The sequence below is a fragment of the Erpetoichthys calabaricus genome, chromosome 14 (assembly GCF_900747795.2).
Source record: "Erpetoichthys calabaricus chromosome 14, fErpCal1.3, whole genome shotgun sequence".
NCBI classification, from domain to species: domain Eukaryota; kingdom Metazoa; phylum Chordata; class Cladistia; order Polypteriformes; family Polypteridae; genus Erpetoichthys; species Erpetoichthys calabaricus.
The window spans coordinates 30693459-30713152 of NC_041407.2; the positions used below are offsets into that span (position 1 = coordinate 30693459).

The following is a 19694-nucleotide window of genomic DNA, read 5'->3' on the forward strand; positions in this document are numbered from 1 at the left end:
CGAAAATATTCGATTTATAAATAAAGAATTCTACTTCTTGAAAATTCATTTATTGCAGTAGAGTCTGGAACAGATTAACCGTGATAAACGAGGGTTCACTGTATATATCATATATGGCCATTCAGACAAAAAAATCTTGATATATTTTGGCTATCGCCCTGCCCTATTACTTGATGCACAGGCATCTCTCAAAGCTAAAGTTTTAACCAGCTGAATCTCTAAGGCAATGGCACTTAGATTTCTTAAACTGCACACTGTCCTTGGCTTGTCATCACCCCTTGCTGGTGTCTGAACAAGGATCTAATCAAAACAGGGGCCACTCTGCTTTAAGTAAAAGGCAAGTAGCACTGGCTGATAAGCACAGACAGTTTTTGTAGCTGCTTGGAAGAAATAAAAAGAAAGGCACATCTTTTAATAATTAACTCTTACATAACCTAAAGCTAGCTAATACATCATGTTCTGCTTTAACTTGATTAAATTGCATTAATCCATAAACTTAAATTCTCTGTAGCATCTACAGTATGCACAGTGCCTGATCTTTCCAAGTGATGCCTCTGTGCTTTTGAATTTCCAGTTTGAAATAACTGAAATGGAAATAAGTTGTATGTTAGAAATGGAGAATGCTTGGAAAACAATTCTAAACATTTATTTGCATGGCCTAATATTTCCAAATCCAACTCGACTAGGATAGAAACTCACAGAAATAGACTCATGTCATCCAGGGGGATAGTTTTAATTACCTTGTCCACAGTTAGGGATCAAAACGATCATGAAATTAACCAGAGAAGCAAACAATAGCAGTAAGCATTTGAATTGGCACTTCATGATTTTATTTTGTTATGTACATTTCTCAAAGCATATGAAATGTGAATTTCCCCTTGGGATTGATTATCTATCTATCTATCTATCTATCATATAGTGCCTTTCATATCTATCTATCTATCTATCTATCTATCTATCTATCTATCTATCTATCTATCTATCTATCTATCTATCTATCTATCTATCTATCTATCTATCTATCTATCTATCTATCTATCTATCTATCTATCTATCTATCTATCTATCTATCTATCTATCTATCTATCTCATTTGTTACAGCTTTGATTTGCTAATTGCACTTTTAGCTAATCTTCTGTAGTGTTTTCCAGGTGAGTGATGAAATGGTGGTAGAGCTGATTGAGAAGAACTTGGATACACCACAGTGTAAGAATGGATTCCTGCTAGATGGCTTTCCACGTACTGTGAAGCAGGCAGAAATGGTAATTGAAAATGGTTTTGTTAATAGTACTGTATTGTCCTACAAACCCTTAAAGAATTTTATCTTAACTTTTTTCAGACCTACTTATTGCAGTTTAAAGTCACAAAAGATTGAGGGCATCCAACACTGAGCCAGATCATGTTGACATCTACACTCCCACAGAGACAACTTGGAGTTGGTAGATAAATTCACCAGCATGTCTTCAGGTGTATGGGAGGAAAACTTGACTATCCTGAGTAAAACCCAAATGGGCATGGTTAGAACACTGTGTTCAGTGCAGCATTTGACACTGCCAAACATGACATTCTACTATCCAGAATGGAGAACATTCTGGGTAACTTTGGCACTGCCCTCCAGTGATTTAAGTTTTATCTGACTGATAGGCAAGGTTTTTTAGTCTTGGCAACAACATGTCCACCTCAGTGTTAGTCACACAAGGAGGTCCTCAGGGCTGTGGCCCTCTGCTCTTCTGCATCTATATGCTTCCCCTTGGCCATATTATTCATAGCTTTGGACTGGGTTATCATTTCATGCAGGTGGTACTGCACTCCATTTCAGTGTTATAAGTGTAACTTCATCAGAGATTTCTCAGCTCACAAACTTGCCTCAGTTAAATTAAAACCTGGATGAAGCATAACTCTTTAAAATTAAATTGCAACAAAACTAAACTCCTGAAAACTAGTACTAAAGTACAACTTAAGAAAATGAGCTCCTTTACAATCACTTTTGACAATTGTCTCATCCAACCTTCTTATGCAACGGATCTTAGTGACATTTTTGATACCTCCTTTTCTTATTCCACCCGCATAAACTGCATTTGAAAGTTTCTTAGTTCCAACTCCATAACATATCCTGTGTTTGCTTGCCGTTTCTAATGCTGAAAAACTTGACCATGCTTTTATCGCATCCCACATCAATATTGTGACTTCCTACTGGCAGGTGCTACTTCTAACCTTCTATCACAACTCCAGTTTATTCAAAACTCTGCTGCAAGAGTCCTTATGTACACCAGCAACAGAAAGTACATACTGTATGTGGTGTATGAAGGTGATTATACAGAAGCAATAGAGTGCTGTTTTGGAAAGTGGGTAAATTGAAGGAAAATAAACAGTGTAGGATAAAAAGCAAGTTAACTGTATTTCCTGTTGTATTTCAACTACACAACAAACACAGTAAGAATTCTCGAATGAGTTATTAGCATTCAGCAGAAACAGAGTGAGACCCAATCCATATTTGGAATGGACATGGACTGTAATTGAGCAGTATTTGTGTAATCTTATTATGCTTTTTATATTTTGGCCTTTTTCAGTTAGATGATTTAATGGAGAAAAGAACAGAGAAGTTGGATTCAGTGATTGAATTTAAAGTTGAAGATTCTCTGCTTCTGCGCAGAATCTGTGGTCGGTAAGTGTCTTGAAATTTTTGTAATATACAAAACACAATATGTAGATTTCATTTTCTAGAAGTAATATTGCTTCTAATAGTCCTTCAACATCTGCAATAAGATGCTACAGATGTTCTATCAGATGGTTGTGGCGAGCGCCCTCTTCTATGCGGTGGTGTGCTGGGAAGTAGCATAAAGAAGAGAGACGCCTGGACAAACTGGTGAGGAAGGCAGGCTGTATTGTAGGCCAGGGTTCCCACACGTCCTGGAAAACCTGAAAATTTTGAGGGTTATTTTCCAGTCATTGAAATGACCTGGAAACTGATCGAAATGGCCAAATGTCCTGGAAATAATCTTTCTTGTCCTGGAATTTTATTTCTGTTTTCGCTTTTTAATTTTTCTGTTTGAAACAGCTTGCTGTTCGTAAGTCTAGATATGATGACAGCTGAGCTAGGTCATGGCCTCTGCTGCGCAATGTCTCCACCTACTGAGACATGTATAGGCAATTATATTTATAAATGATTCTTTGACTGGTGGCTCATTCGATGGAGTACAGTAATCCCTCCTCCATCGCGGAGGTTGCGTTCCAGAGCCACCCGCGAAATAAGAAAATCCGCGAAGTACAAACCATATGTTTATATGGTTATTTTTATATTGTCATGCTTGGGTCACAGATTTGCGCAGAAACACAGGAGGTTGTAGAGAGACAGGAACGTTATTCAAACACTGCAAACAAACATTTGTCTCTTTTTCAAAAGTTTAAACTGTGCTCCATGACAAGACAGAGATGACAGTTCAGTCTCACAATTAAAAGAATGCAAACATATCTTCCTCTTCAAAGGAGCAAACAAATCAATAGGGCTGTTTGGCTTTTAAGTATGCGAAGCACCGCGGCACAAAGCTGTTGAAGGCGGCAGCTCACACCCCCTCCGTCAGGAGCAGAGAGAGAGAGAGACAGATAAAAAAAATAAATACGTGCCCTTCGTGCTTTTAAGTATGCGAAGCACCGTGCAGCATGTCGCTTCACGAAGCAGCTGCACAGAAGGTAGCCAACGTGAAGATAATCTTTCAGCATTTTTAGACGAGCGTCCCTATCGTCTAGGTGTGCGAACAGCCCCCCTGCTCAATCCCCCTACGTCAGGATCAGAAAAAGTCAGCGCAAGAGAGAGAAAAGTACAGTATTTTGCGCACTATAAGGCGCATTTAAAAGCCTTTAATTTTCTCAAAAATCCACGGTGCGCCTTTAAATTCGGTGCGCCTTATGTGTGCACTGAGTTCCAAAATCTGTAAAAATGTTGTTGTGCATTTTAGTAAGCGCTCCGCTTGATTGACTGTCGGACCATTTCCTGCCAACATAGGGACGTAGAAATACGTACACTACGAACGCTGGCAGCGATAAACCAATTGCAGAACATTACGTAAAGCCACATACACTTACCTCCACCACGCCTACGGCAGGTAGGTATATTGTACTACTGGTACACTGCGAAACCACATTTGTTTGGCTAAGGACCCTGAAAATGGCATCAGAGAAGAGACATGCTTATGATGCACAATTCAAACTACAGGCTATCAGTTACGCGGTTGTAAATGGGAATAGAGCAGCAACGAGAGAATTTAAAATCAATGAATCTATGGTTCGGAAGTGGAGGAAGCAGGAGAATGAATTGCGCCAAGTTAAAAAGACAAAAAAGAGTTTCCGCGGGAACAAGGCGAGGTGGCCAGAGTTGGAAGACCAACTTGAACAATGGATTCTTGAACAAAGAGCAGCCGGGAGAAGCGTCTCTACAGTCACCATTCGACTGAAGGCAATAACGATAGCACAAGACATGAAGCTCGAACACTTTCAAGGAGGTCCGTCTTGGTGCTTTCGTTTTATGAAAAGGCGCCATCCGCGCACGAACTACCGTGGCGCAGCAACTGCCAGCGGATTACAAAGAAAAGCTGACCATCTTCCGCACCTACTGCAGCAACAAGATTACCGACAAAAAAATCCAGCCCAACCACATCACCAACATGGACGAGGTCCCTCTCACTTTTGACATCCCCGTGAACCATACTGTGGAGAAAAAGGGGACCAGCACGGTATCCATACGCACCACGGGGCATGAGAAGTCGGCTTTCACTGTTGTTCTTGGTTGCCACGGTAATGGACAGAAACTACCACCTATGGTCAGTTTTAAGAGGAAGACGCTGCCAAAAGAAAAGTTTCCAGCCGGAGTCATCGTTAAGGCCAATCCAAAGGGCTGGATGGACGAGGAGAAAATGAGAGAGTGGCTGAGAGAGGTGTATGTGAAGAGACCGGGTGGGTTTTTCCATGCATCACCGTCTTTGTTAATCTGCGACTCCATGCGTGCCCATATCACCGCTACTGTGAAAAAACAAGTGAAGCAAATGAATACGGAGCTTGCCATCATTCCGGGAGGATTAACAAAAGAACTCCAACCGCTGGACATCGGTGTAAACAGGGCGTTCAAAGTGAAGATGCGAGCATCATGGGAGCGATGGATGAGAGATGGCGAACACACCTTTACTAAGACTGGGAGGCAGCGCCGGGTGAGTTACGCCACCATATGTGAATGGATTGTGGATGCCTGGGCTAAGGTGTCTGCTTCGACTGTTGTCAGAGCTTACGCGAAAGCTGGAATCATTGCTGAACAGCCACCCGGCAACGAGACTGACTCCGACAATGACGAGAGGGAACCCGGCATGTTTGATAGCGAACTTGCCCATCTGTTCAATTCAGATACAGAAGGTGAGGACTTCGATGGATTTGTGACAACAGACTGATCAAAAAGCAATGTGAGTGTATTTTTAAATACGTAGTAGAATAAGGTTTAACTAAACTCATTGTTTTGCTTCTGTTACCTTGTTTTTGCATGCACCGAATAATACGGTGCGCCTTATGTATGGCTTAAGTACAGAAATAAGCCCCGCAATTGAGAATGCGCCTTTCAATCCAGTGCGCCTTATGGTGCGCAAAATACTGTAAGCTGGGTAGCTTCTCAGCCATCTGCCAATAGCGTCCCTTGTATGAAATCAACTGGGCAAACCAACTGAGGAAGCATGTACCAGAAATTAAAAGACCCATTGTCTGCAGAAATCCGCGAACCAGCAAAAAATCCGCGATATATATTTAAATATGCTTACATATAAAATCCGCGATAGAGTGAAGCCGTGAAAGGCGAAGCGCGATGTAGCGAGGGATCACTGTATTGCCAAAGCCCCTCTTGCAGCATTGCAGAAATGCCAGGATGCGATATGTCCAATACCTTGATGATGAAAAAAAGAAGAAAAAGGAAACTGAAAATGACAAGCAAAGAGAAGAGCTCCGCTCTGAAATCACAAAAGTGGCAGCAAAGAGACAGAAAATAATCACTAGCATTGAGGCAATGCAAGAAGAAGCAGATGCTATTGCAGAGAAGGCTGAGAGAAAACAGGACTTTACACTGCTCACAAAATCTAATGCCTATCGTAAAAGTGTTGCTGAAAAAAAGAAAGAGGTCATCGGTCTGGATGCAGTTTTATCAGACCTCAAGGAGCAACACCAGCATTGTTTCTAAACCTAGGCCTACACCAGATGTCTTTTTCATAGGTTACACTACAGTGACTTATAGATTGTTTGTTTTTTTTTCCAATATACTGGAGTTCAGGCTTTTATCCTTTGTTCCTAGTATTCTTTCTAGTTTAACCAAGTTTTCAACTCAGGAATTGATGGCAAGGCTATCATGATTTAAAATGGATGTATTTTGCTTCTTTTCCCACAAAGATAAGTTCTTTATTATAATCTTTGTCGTTAACTTATGCAAATTCTACAGCTGCTGTATTCCCAGTAAAGCTACCAGTTGAAAGTTAACTCTGACTTTGTTTTGTCGCGTGCCAATTGTTGCATATATTAGTGTTGTAGGCATCATACACATGATATAGGCAATAAATTGGCTTTATGCAGTTTTGTTTAATACAAACATTGTACATAAATTTATTTGATACAAACAATGACATAATATGTAATATGCAAGTAACTTTTACTGAAATTAGGTCACTATGGTAGCCTATTTCATGGTGTGATCAACAGCTCTATACTGAACATTATGGAATTGCTCAGTATATGTCAGTGTTTGGATACTGTTTCCACAATCCAAGAGGCATTTATTTCTTTAAAAGAGTTTTGCAGTTTAAAACAGTGTGTAACAAAAAGAGGTCAAACAACTCCAGTATACATCAGTGCATTAATTGGTGTTGCCTTTATGTAATTTAGCATATCGGTGACACTAAGTCCCTGCATAATCAAAGAGAAATTAAAATGGCGTTAAGCCTGCGACTAAAGTGTATGACTGTATGACCAGATCCTGTCATGAATTTCCGGAAAAAGCTCCTGGAAATGTCCTGGAAAATGATTCCTTAAAAAGAGTGGGAAGAGAGGCATGGAGCTGGACAGTTTGACATCTGTGGCAGAGCGACGGGCACTGAGCAGGCTCCTGTCAATCATAGAGAATCCACTGCATCCACTAAACAGTATCATCTCCAGACAGAGGAGCAGCTTCAGCGACAGACTGCTGACACTTTCCTGGTCCATTGACAGATTGAGGAGATCATTCCTCCCCCACACTATGCGACTCTTCAACACCACCCGGGGGGGACGTTAACATTATTCAAAGTTATTGTCTGTCTGTATACCTGCATTGTTATCACTCTTCAATTTTTTATGAGTATGCTGCTGCTGGAGTATGTGAATTACCCCTTGAGATTAATAAAGTTTATCCATCCATCCATCCATCCATCCGTGCAAGGCAAAAAGTATTTTATCTTGCCTTCAATTTGAAATAAGTGTACATTTCTTTAAACATTTCTTAAGCTATTTTGTTCAATTAAATTTACTCTTGTTTTATGTTCTTTTTCTGTGACTGAAATGTTCAGGTTGGGGAGCATGCACTGGTACAGCGTGTTGCCGCACCCACCACACGACAAAACAGTTTGGAATCCTGGCTGGCAACCCCCCAGGCAGACACGCAGTCCAGTCCCACTCTCAGGAAATAACCATCTATGTGCTGCAGCTAGGTGTTATGTCGGTGTCCCCTTGGTCTGGTACAGCTGCTTGGGTCCTCAACACTGAGGATTCAGTGAGCCCGGTCACCCTCGGGGAATTGCGCCACGTGACCATCAAATTAGTGGTAACAGAGGATTTTCCGAAGAGAGAGAGTACCGAAGGAGTCCAGTCTATGCCTCAGGTCACTGGATAGTGACCATGTCTCACAACCATATAGCAAGATAGGAAGCATCAGGACTCTAAAGACTTGGACCTTTGTCCTTTTGCATAGATATCGGGAGCGCCACACACCCCTTACCCCTTTTTGTAGAAGCAACAAGAGCATTTTCTTTTCTGCTCCATGCAAGAGTGTAAATAAAGTGTAGAGAGCTTGCTTAGTGTGGATTTTTATTTACTCAATAGGAGAAGAAAGACTGTAAGACAATATCTGTACCTGTGGCTTGCGTACATTGGTGATGAAACAAATGTATTCATACTGTATATATTCATTCCAAAATTTCCAGATATTCATATGGCTTCGGTGGTAATGCTTTGAAGGACAAAGCAAATCTCTCCAGTGCAACATATGTAGTACATTAATGAAGGTGTCTAATACCAGGTAGCATTTCTGCTAAAACAGAATACTTAAATCTCTGAAAACAATTAAGCAAATACTAAACTTGTTTAGTTCATTTTATTTTTTGTAATCATACATCTTTCCATAAGGGCAAATATCACAAACCTGATAGTGATTTTCTGATAAGCCTAATTTGAGAGGTGCGGTTACAAAAGAAGTTTTAGAGAGTTTGTGTCAAATAAAATATCCCAAATTAATCTTCATATTCACTAACATGTGTCACTGATATAATATTGTTAGCATTTTTATTTTTTAGGATTATTTTTTAAAGCTAGTTATGATTATTCTTAGTCTGTCAGCAATCTATGTTGTAGTTAATTTCTTCATTTATGATGCTGCACTTTATTTTAATAATGTGAGGAAAAAAGGGAAGCACTTAAGTCTTTTAATGTTTACAAATTGATTTCACACTAACTATGCAATCCGTTTAAGATGGGATGAAATATAAATAATCAACATTGAACTTTGCATTAATGTTTACAATGCACCATGCAATGTGTATGTCCTATTATATGCCAAGTGGTATGGGATTCGTAAATGTGTTAATATGTGTGATGCACCATCCATCTATTGCATTGATGAATGCAATGAATTTTATTACTAAAAATGTTTGTGATGCACCATCTTTTGGAATGACAGAGAAATAGCAAATGGGTGGACAGACAGACACAAGACACTTGTATTAAGTTGGATGAAATGTCGTAGTTTTTCATTTCAGCTGTTGTACTATATACATAAAAATTATTTAATAGCAAAAGTAAGAACTTGGAACATGTTCTTTGTGCATTATTTATATTTTTACTAAACTTATTTTCATGTTTTGAATTATTGTAGTTTTTGTAACAACCCCTGGTCGAAAGTTACAGGCTCTGGAATTTTTTTTTTTTTTTTTGCTTTAACCCCTGGTAGACATGTATTTATGTTGTGTATGTCCAGTTGATATGTGACATTAAGTTATGAGATATTTAACAAAAGTTTAGTGTATAGTGACTTTTTTTTTTTTGGTAAGCTACCGGAAATGTTTACACCTGAAAAGTACCAGCAGCTAAAAGATCTTTGGGAAATGCCAAGTTTTATAGCATTGCCACAAGGCTGAGGGTTTTTTTTAAATTTTTTTTTTATTTTAACCTAACCCAATTTCTTTTTCTTCGGTTATATTCTTGAATAAAAGTGAACTTGTTTTCTTATACTTGTACCTTTTGTGAAAGTGTTTATTTGATATTTGGACTTCAGGCTTCACACATTATACACTTCATGTCAAAATTTTGTTAGTAGTACTGTAACATTAAAAAAGTTTCTGTTTTAGCTATGTATTCAACATTTCTTGCCTCACATTTACTGTCACCCTACATTTACCCAGATCATTGTAGACACGAAACACACATGAAATGCATGTGTTCCAAATAACGATATATTATTTACCCAATACACCTCCAGGCACCTCACACCCAAATAAATAGACTTGAACTGGGAGAACTTTTTATCCAACTTGAGCTGCAGCAGTGAGGGGGGGATGGGGTAGCAGGCTGTTTGTGCTGATTGACACATTTGCAAAACAAAAGACACTAAAGGAGAGGTGCAAAGGAATTTAAGGTGGCCCAGGATTGACTTTTTTCATAGGCTTCAGGAATTCTATTGTTAAAGACTCTTGTCCAGAGGTGTGTATGTATATTTGCCTTTACTTTTCATTGGGTAAATAAATGATAATTCTGAAAATCTTTTTCAAACTTTGACTTTTACAAGACCATTAAAAAGGTAAGACTTATCAAGAATATCATTTCCCTGTTAAAATGATTAATTTTGTTTTAAAAAAAAAAAAAAAAAAACTGTGACAGAAATAGACAGTACTGCCATGGCCTATAAATGTGTTTATTATTTATATCCTTATGATTACAAAAAGCGATTATTGTTGCTTGTGTTTGAAGACTGATTTAATCTTTCTTGTCTCTCCCACCATGCAATCTCATAACAAAGACTTATTCACACATCCAGTGGACGCTCCTATCATGAGGAATTCAATCCACCTAAGGTTGCTATGAAGGATGATGTAAGTATAGAACATATTGGATTTTAGTTATTTTTTTGAAATATTTCATCTTTACAGCATAGCTTAAAAATATGCCAAAATGTAATAGATTTCCAGTGTATGGCCATTTTTGATTAATGAAAATATTTATTAACTCAGCAACAACCACATTAAATGGCATCAATATAAGTTTTTGTTTTGTATATATTTTCACAAATCATCTAATAGTATCCTTGTAATTACCAATGATATATGAGGAGGATACCTTGTTAACCAATCATCAGCAACGATGATGCTAAACAGCAGAATGAGTACTTTTCTCCATTTAAATAGGCTAAATAACTGATTGTATGATCACAGACAGACGTGTGGTACCAATTAAAGAAAACGGCTAGTTTGAAAAATCACTCTAATCCAGTTATTTATACTATTTTCAGGTTTAACAATAAATGTGTCTTGGGCATTTTAGAATAACCAATATTTGATCTTTTATCACTTGCTTTACTTTACTCAACAACATATCAAATGCATGCAAGTATATATGAGACAATTGCTTTTCCTTTGATCACTTTTAAAGATCACTTTTAAGGAGATAAACCCCATTTTTTCAATGAGCTGCAAGGATACCAACAGATTTGTCCATGTCGGTAGATGGTTCACTGAGTGTGAGACTTCTAAACCAATCTAATGTCTCATGAAGGAGGAGCTCAGTGTAGCATTGGTGTTTTAAATAGTGAAGAGCAAACCTGTGGTTACAATGGATTAACCCTCTATTGCTAAAAACTCTATATATAAAAAGACTCCAGTTAAACGTAAATTTGTATTGTATTTACAGAGAATGCATTATGTGTTATAAAACTAATCATAACCAATTGCTTGGGAAGAACTGTTTATTTGACCAGATTATACTTGTATTAGTGGTAAAAGTGAATAGTATATTGCTGAGACAGCTATCTGTGGTTTCTGTTGTTCACAGTTATGAAAATATAGTTGGATTAAATACTAGTCTGAAAGAACTGGCAGCTATGTTTGAGAAAAAAAATTAACCGTAAACAGCTAAATAGTGTGCCATCACACCCAGTAAAAAAAAAAAGGTTAAAAGAGCTCCCATTAAATATCTTTTTGCTGTTGATAATGAAGAATCACAGGAGATGCAGATTTCTGAAGTCAATATGCCCAAATCAGTAAATGTGCCTAATGAAACTGATACCACTCCTACAGAATCGCATACCACAGGCAAGACTCCACAGCATACAATTTCTGATTGCATGTCTAAATAAATAAAGTTAACTTTACTGTCTGTTAATGCCAAAACATGCCATACTAGAACACACGGACTACCTGCTGACAGGTGCAGAAGTCACATTGAGAGCTACAGGAATCGCTTGTTTGTTGTGCATCAAAGTATACGGTTAAGGGTCCCATCTTTTTTTTGTCCATGTCATATTTATGTGTGTTATTATTTGAAATATTCTACTGAATTAAAACTCTAATGCAAAGTCTGATTTTTGTTAAATACAGAAAAAAACAATGATTTGTGAAAATTACATTTGTCAGTTTCAAGTTATTTCAGAGACAGTTGTTCCTTTTGTGTGTCGTGTGTGTGTGTGTGTGTGTGTGTGTGTGTGTGTGTGTGTGTGTGTGTATAGGTATAGATATATTGATATCAAAATCAATAATTTGTATTATTGAGCTTTTGAATTAACAGCAATTTTATTTCCTCTCTGTGCTTTTTGACAAGTTTCTTTCTCTCCTATCTTTCAATACTTGTGTATGAATTTATTTTGCATATTTTTTCTAATACATTAACTAACAGGTCAACTTGTTATAAGTGAAGACAAGTGTTCTGGAGAGGTTCTAATGAACAATTCTATAATTTTGTAACTGATATTTGTCCTGTTACAAATAGTGTCATCTTGGATTTTTTTTATAAAACTTTGGGGGAAAAAATCATTGTTGGCACTAAAATTCTATTACACAAGTTACTTAATGTAGAGAAAAGCCAAGCAAAATGACACCTTTTATTGGCTAACTAGAAAGATTACAATATGCAAGCTTTCGAGGCAACTCAGGCCCCTTCTTCAGGCAAGATACTTAAGAAATTATTGTATACTTTAATTGAAAGGAAGCTTTCCTGTCCACTTCCCATTTAATGGTGTTAGTAAATGTTTTGTCTTGTTTTTGTTATTGTATTTTCTTTTCATACTATACTATTTAAATTTAAGGTTAATCACAGGAATGCATGGTTGTTCTAAACTAACCTAAATGAATTCTTGTCAAGTTTTTAAAAAGTTTTGGACATATCGTCTAAGAGAGAATTTGATTATCTTATTCTACTCTCTTATGCTATTGATTGTTCTGTTATACTTAAAAACTTAGACAGGGTTTCTTTTGCTTTTGCTTTCATTTCTCTACTTTTTCTCTTAGGGAGTTTATTCATGCTTTCTTTTTATTTGTATAGTGCATAGTACTGTTCAAAGCTGAAAGTGTTAAAAAAATGAATTTGTGCTAAATCAGACTATTATTCACTTGATAATAGTATAAAAAATGTCACATAATCACACTAAGAAATGCAAGATATATCCAGCTAGCCAAATTTTGGCTTGAGGCTCAAAGAAAGAAAGGCAATTAAGCCTACACACTGCTTAACTTGTATTATATTTGTACTATTGATTAGACTGTCTAATATTGGTATATTTCACGAATTGCCCCTAGATTTAAAACACTGAAGGCAATATTTGCCTCTTTAATGTTTGCATTTCCATCTATATTTGTAAAATTAAGCAACCCCATTAAAAAACAATGGAAAAACTAAATGCAGCCACACAACATATTTTGAAAAGAAATGCAACGGTGGTCATGCCTGGAAATGTTTTGTGTTTGAGGGAGGGGAATATCAGTATACAATTGTGTTGCAAAAACACACACACAGGCTTTCGTCATTACTACTTTTATACTGTTAAGTAGTTAGTATGGAAATATAATTTCTTTCTCAATGCACACATAAATCTGAGACCAGTCACGTGAGGTGTAATTATAGAGGAGACAAAATGATGGCAAGATGAACCGCTTTTTAATAAACCTTGCATGCAAAAACTGCTATGCATATAAGACTGTGCAAATGCTTAATAAATTTGTGCAATTTGTTTTTTTTTTTTTTTTTTTTTAAACCAACCTAATGTTTGTTAGAGTAACACTAAAATATTGCAAACGTAGTGAAAGCACATACAGTATGTCATATATTTGAAAGGTACTTTGCCGAATGTAATGCAGTCTACCAGCAATATTATAGGTCCAGTTAATATTCTAATTCTGAATATGTTCACAGGTTGAACAATAACAATGTCTTATCAGTTATCGGTGTTGTGTAATGGAAGTGATTTAGTTTAAAAAAAAAAAAAAAGTAACTGAATATGTTTTATAGTTTTGGACATATCCTGTAAGAGAGAATTTGCATGCACATCTTGTAATGCATTACTTTTGTGTTACTTTTTCTTCTTTTGTATGAAAAACTGCACATTTTACTGGCCAGCATTTGTTATTGAATCCTAAGCCCATATAGGAATTTTCATAAAATTGACCAAAAACATATTCAAATTTGATGAGATTTTTTGTATTTTATAAATATGTTTAGTTCTTCATGTGCTGTGAAGTAAGTCATTTCCATCCCTTTTTTTCTATCCTCAATCCAGTCCCCCATAGATATTGTGGTATAATCATTGACCGTTGTGCCACCAGATCACACTGTTTCAATACTTCTTTAGCAAATAACTGGATTTAAGCTAATCTAGCACTTTACGTTTTGGTTTCTGTTACTGCATTGCTGGCAGCACACTCTTTTTTTGATTGGCTGTACAACTGAGTCCTGCAAATGACCAGCTTTTAGTCCACCACATTTGCTTCTTACCTTTCACAAAGTGCTACTGTGATTATCACTGGCTCTATGACCCTAAACTAGACAGATTACATTTTTCTCTCGACACATGCTGAATTAAATGCATATTAATAACTTTTGTTCAGTTCTTATTTACTAGCTGTCACCAGAAGGCCTAAACAAGCACATGCACAATGTTATACCAGCATCAGTTAACAATGTCTTTGTGGAAAAAAAATGCAATATTTCTGTGAAATTACACTGTTTTGTGTGTTTTTTTTTTTTTTTGTTTTTTTTTGTTTTTTTTTGAAAGATGAGAATAAGCTTTTGTAACACAGAAACACATATTTGTGTGTTTATTTTTTATTTTTTTGCTAATGCAGATATTTTTACTTGCATAAAATAAGTATTGCATTAAAAAGCAGTTATAAAATTTCCATATTCGTTACACTGGGAGAATCCCTATATCCCTCACACATTAAATTTCAATCCGTGTATTATTATATTTTAAAACTTCTGAATGCCCGTACTAGTTTATTTTAATTGTAGTTGGCGTTCTACTGGTTGGATATACTTCTATTTTAAAATTGCTGTTATTATTAGTGTTTATATATTCTATTACAGAAGAAGGCACCACATTGTTCACTTAAGTAATGAAGGTACCATTAATAAAAAGCAATTGATGGGATTTCTGTTTTTGCCAAGGTATTGAATAGGTATCAAGTACAGTATTGTGAAATTTCACTGGTACTGGTACTGAATGCAATAATTCTGGTAACAAAACATCTCTAGTGTTAACGAAGTATTGAACAAGTTGTACATACACATCAGCAGCTACAGAATCATATGAAGTGTTCATTTTTTTATAGTAGGGAGCTCATTTTGGATTTCTTTGAAGCACAATTTGTTTTGGCTAGCAAATTGATTTGGGAGCATTAAATATGGATCAGACAGTTCAGCTCCTTTCCTTCTCAATTTAAAACCATTTTATTAATATGATTTTAATATCTGACACTTGGAAATTATATAAAAGCATTGTGATTGGATTTTTAGTAAGTATACAGGATGTTTAATGTTTTTTCATAGTCAAAGTAGTAACATTTTACTGGAGTTTTATTGCACATTATGGGCAATTTGTCATTACACTTTTCACAATGGTAAGCATCAATTCTTACGTGAGTGTGAAAAGGTACTTTGTTCAGAAATTTCACTTTGAGTCTCACTGGATCCCAGTCCTAATGCTCACCTCTAATGCACATTTTCATTTACTACAACCCTGATTTTTACGTATACTATGTACTCCTCCAACCTCAACCCTGCTAAAAAAAATTGCTTCGTTAACTTTTCAGAGCATCTGTTGTCCAGAGGAGAAAGAGGAAAAAAAATCTTCAGTAGAATCAGGCTTAATGGTACAGGCTCATGAGGCAGCAGAGTTGTGCGGAGAAAATTTGTTATTAGCAGAAGTGAAAGCCAAATTCCACACACCCTGAAGACAGATCTGAGCTGCAGATTAAAAATAACAAGACGAAATTGATAATTTTGAGCAAAGAAATTTGATCTCAAGGAGCCCAAACTATCATACTTGTTCCCCAGTCTGGAAACGAAATAGGTTTACCTCCAATATTAAGCACTTCTTTAAAAAATGTTGCACTGCAGGAATGCCAACTTGAAACTGACCCATCACATTTTTCCACATTCAAAAATATCTGAAGGGCATATTAAACAAGACCGTGTATGTTAAGTTGCTCTAGTTTCAAAAATAGCAAAAGGAAGGCCACAATAAAGAGCCACCACCCTGTATAAGCAATACACATAAGTGTAAATGTAATTTCAATTATAATATAAAATCTTTTGTTGAATTGTGATTTTACTACTACTACTGAAAGCATTGTTTTATTTACTAGAAAGAAATTACTTTTTATAAAAATCAAGAAAATGTTACAAAACAAAGCATAATGCAAGGACAAGTTATTATAAAAGGAGAGAAAACACAAAACCATGTAAATAAAAGGTTAGTTGAACTATGCACACTATAGCACTACATTATGCACAATTCCTTGGAAAAAAAGTCTAAATGCAGGGTACCTATCGATATGTTGGTGGGACCTCTTGCAAGTTGTAGTTAAGCTGTATATATATATATATATGTTAATCCGGAGTACCACTATTTTTTGGAAGGAATGTTACTCACAAGCTCTTTACAAGGTACAAAACTTGAACTGTGCTCAGTTCTTAGGACTACCAGAATTAGGCACCCTGTGATTAACATACTGCACCTATTTTATGTACTTGGAGATCGACAGGATGCTTAAATGTTTGCAATGAAATGTTTTATTTTTTTCCCCAGTCGGATTAACTCGCCAAAACAAAACTACTAGTGCATTAAAACATAGAGATGATGTCATTTTTAAGTTTGTTCCCTGCAGTGTTAACTTCCTTAACTTTAAATAAGCTAAACATGTAATTTGACCAGGGGTGTCTAACCCTTTCCACAAAACTGATGTCTTATGCAAACAATGATAATGGGACCTGGTTTCTTTAAATATTACTTTCTAATTATCTCTTTTGTTATACTGTATAGTTTTATCATTAAACTGCAATTAAATTAACCTTTGGATTGTGCTCAGTATACTTTGTCTTATGCCTTAAGTACCAATTTTTTAGTATTTTGTCATTAATCTATAATTTGTTATTTTTGTTTCACTGTCTTATGTGTTTTGCTCACTACCAATTTTTTCACTCATTTTTATTCTAGTTTAAAAACTACTGGTAACATTTGATCAGGAGTATGCGTTTTTCTGTAAATATGTCTATTTTCACACTTTTCTTCTTCTGTAGGTGACAGGGGAACCTCTGATAAGGAGATCTGATGACAATGCTGAGACACTGCAATCTCGACTCAAGGCTTATCACACTCAGACAACACCACTAGTGCAGTACTACCAAAAGCGAGGAATCCACACTCCAGTAGATGCTTCTCAGGCTCCAGATCTGGTCTTTGCAAGCATCCTTGCTGCCTTCTCACAAGCCACATGTAAAGACCTGGTTATGTTTGTTTAGTGCTCTTATTTCCTCTCTTCCAAATGTCAACACCTTTCTTTCACAAATAACTACGAATAGTTTGGTTACTATGTTGTTTGCAATCAAGAAAGGAAAATAAATCACAAACTAAAATAGCTTGAAGTTTGGACAGCCAAGCTTGTTTTTGGAATATGGTACAGATGAAATGTGCCTAAGGGGTGTGTGGTGTGTTTGTTGTTTATTTTTTTTGAAAACTATATAAATATAAATACTATATTAAGAGACGCAATGTAATTTGAGATGCGAGAGTAACAGAGTGACATCCATTAGAATACAACCCATTATGGGTTTAAGTGGTTTTTGGTGTTATTGTGCATAAATTACATACACAAAAATAAATGGCTATCATTCTGCTTATGTAATAAGAGATACAAATGACTGAAAAGTAGAAAGTAGTGAGTGTAACCCTCCAATTTTTTTAAAGAGAAAATATATGATTTAAAATGTTTGTTTACACCAGTATCAACTAAATAAAACAAAAAAAAAATTGGCGCTTTAGGGATTTCTGTCCAAAAAACTGGATTTTACGGTATATAACCAAGACCTTTTATTTTGCAGAACCGTGGAATCAGTTTTGTTTTATGCTCCAATCTATCAGATATCATTGTACGAAGTTCAGATAGCATATCCCTTAACATTGCAAAGTTATACTGCTTGGTGCAAGGCGTCCCCCATTTTAGAAGCATTTCCATTTTGGAAACATATTCTCTTGCACATAGACAATCTCTCAAAACAATTCTTGTAGATATGTGTATATATATATATATATATATATATATATATATATATATATATATATATATATATATATATATATATATATATATATATATATAACACTCAAACACATACTACATATCACTCTGAAGGAAAAGAAGAAGAAAAGACATAGCAAAGCCCTAAACCTAAAATGGTAAAAGAAAAAATCAAAACCAAAGAAAATGGTGTAATGTTTGGCACAGGTACTGTATGTTTGTAGAACATTATCCAAGAGAAACTAAGGACTGAGGGGAGTTTACCGTCACCTTTTCAAAGATGTTTGTTTTACCTGATCAAGCTTGGGAAGTCTTCCTTTTTTTCTTTCTTTTTTTTTCACTTGGTAAATGTTCTCTCTGTTTTATTTCAGCTGTTTGAACTCCAAGTTGTACCTGAACCCTTCCTAATGGATCTACTGTATGCTGAGCTATGTCAAGCTGAGAATACAATAGGGTCCATGGGCCCTTCTCCTTAGAAAAGCTGTGAAACACAGTCATGTAACCAAAGGTTTTTGACAAAGATCTCTAATCTGGATAGCAGAGGTGTGGGGTTTACACCTTTGTTTGGGAAGTGAATGACATATGTTTGTTCAGGCATATTTGTAATCAACGCAATAAATTTTCTTCACATTTTGTTCAGTGGTAGTTATTTCAATATTGCAAAAATTAAACCTGAAATAATGATGTTAAAAACTAAAGTATGCAGTTTTGCTTAAGTGTACATAAACCAAAGAAGGTGCAGTGAGAGTAACAACGCTAAAGCAGTTATGGTATTTGGAATAGTTTGACCATTCTGTGGACCATTATATTGTTACAGGTTAATTACAATCAGATGCCTTAAACTAATAAACAGTATGCGGTTAATTTCAGTGTATTTACAGTATAAAGCCGCGTCAGGGATGTGGATCTAAAAAAAAAAAAAAGGGTAACCACACAGGAACAGTAGCACTGTTTTGACGCTGGGTGCTGCCAGTCTGCAAAACCAAGCAGAGAACGTGCGTACGCCAGGGTATGAGCTACCATGGAAATGTGCGTTGCTTTACGCCAAGTTAAGGTTTTGTACATCACGATTTGAACGTGGAAACGTTCTTATGCCACATTTTTGTGCGTACAGACTGTTTATACATGAGGCCCCAGGTCCTTTCTTTTCTTCCAACTTCTAACTGAGCCCAGCACCACTTCCACTCTCTTGTCTCCCCAGCTCAACTGGTGGAGACATCAGCAGCTATGGTCTTCACTTCCAACTCCCATCTTGGCTGTCTTCCCTTTTTCTGCCATTCACTCTTAGCATTTTCTTGATCCCAAGGAAGGTCTCCACCACCATCATACCCAATCCTTCATTCATTCAGTGCACCAATTGCTCTACCTCCTTCCCCATTCAGACTGGCTCTGCTCAGGCACCTGATACTGTGCTCATCCATAGTTCTATTGTCTTCTCACTTTTGCACCTTGATTCCCTTGTGGGATGAAGGTATGGCAATAAAGGCTCCAGCACTAATGAGGGAACTGGTCAATCCCATCTGTGGATGCGGGATCGACCACCCCTATATCTGCCTCTAGAGCCGCTCTACTATGCTCCCTCTCGAAAATGTGAGAGCATTAGATATTTAAATATATATATATTTACACATGCCATAGACCTGGTATCTT

General features: G+C 36.4%; 1 protein-coding gene across 2 annotated transcripts in view; it reads left to right on the forward strand.

Moving 5' to 3' along the window:
* ak2 (adenylate kinase 2) overlaps positions 1–18677 on the forward strand; it is a 49231-nt gene extending 30554 nt beyond the window's left edge. Inside the window, exons 3-7 of one of the 2 annotated variants that reach the window (XM_028791817.2) lie at positions 1152–1262; positions 2571–2665; positions 10283–10355; positions 17047–17242; positions 18416–18677. In XM_028791817.2, coding sequence (XP_028647650.1) covers positions 1152–1262; positions 2571–2665; positions 10283–10355; positions 17047–17242; positions 18416–18423 — 483 coding nt within the window. In that variant the 3' untranslated portion in view covers positions 18424–18677. Of the gene's footprint in view, positions 1–1151; positions 1263–2570; positions 2666–10282; positions 10356–17046; positions 17976–18415 lie in introns of those variants that run through there. The other variant, XM_028791816.2, reaches the window with a different exon arrangement.
* The last annotated feature ends 1017 nt before the right edge of the window (positions 18678–19694 follow it).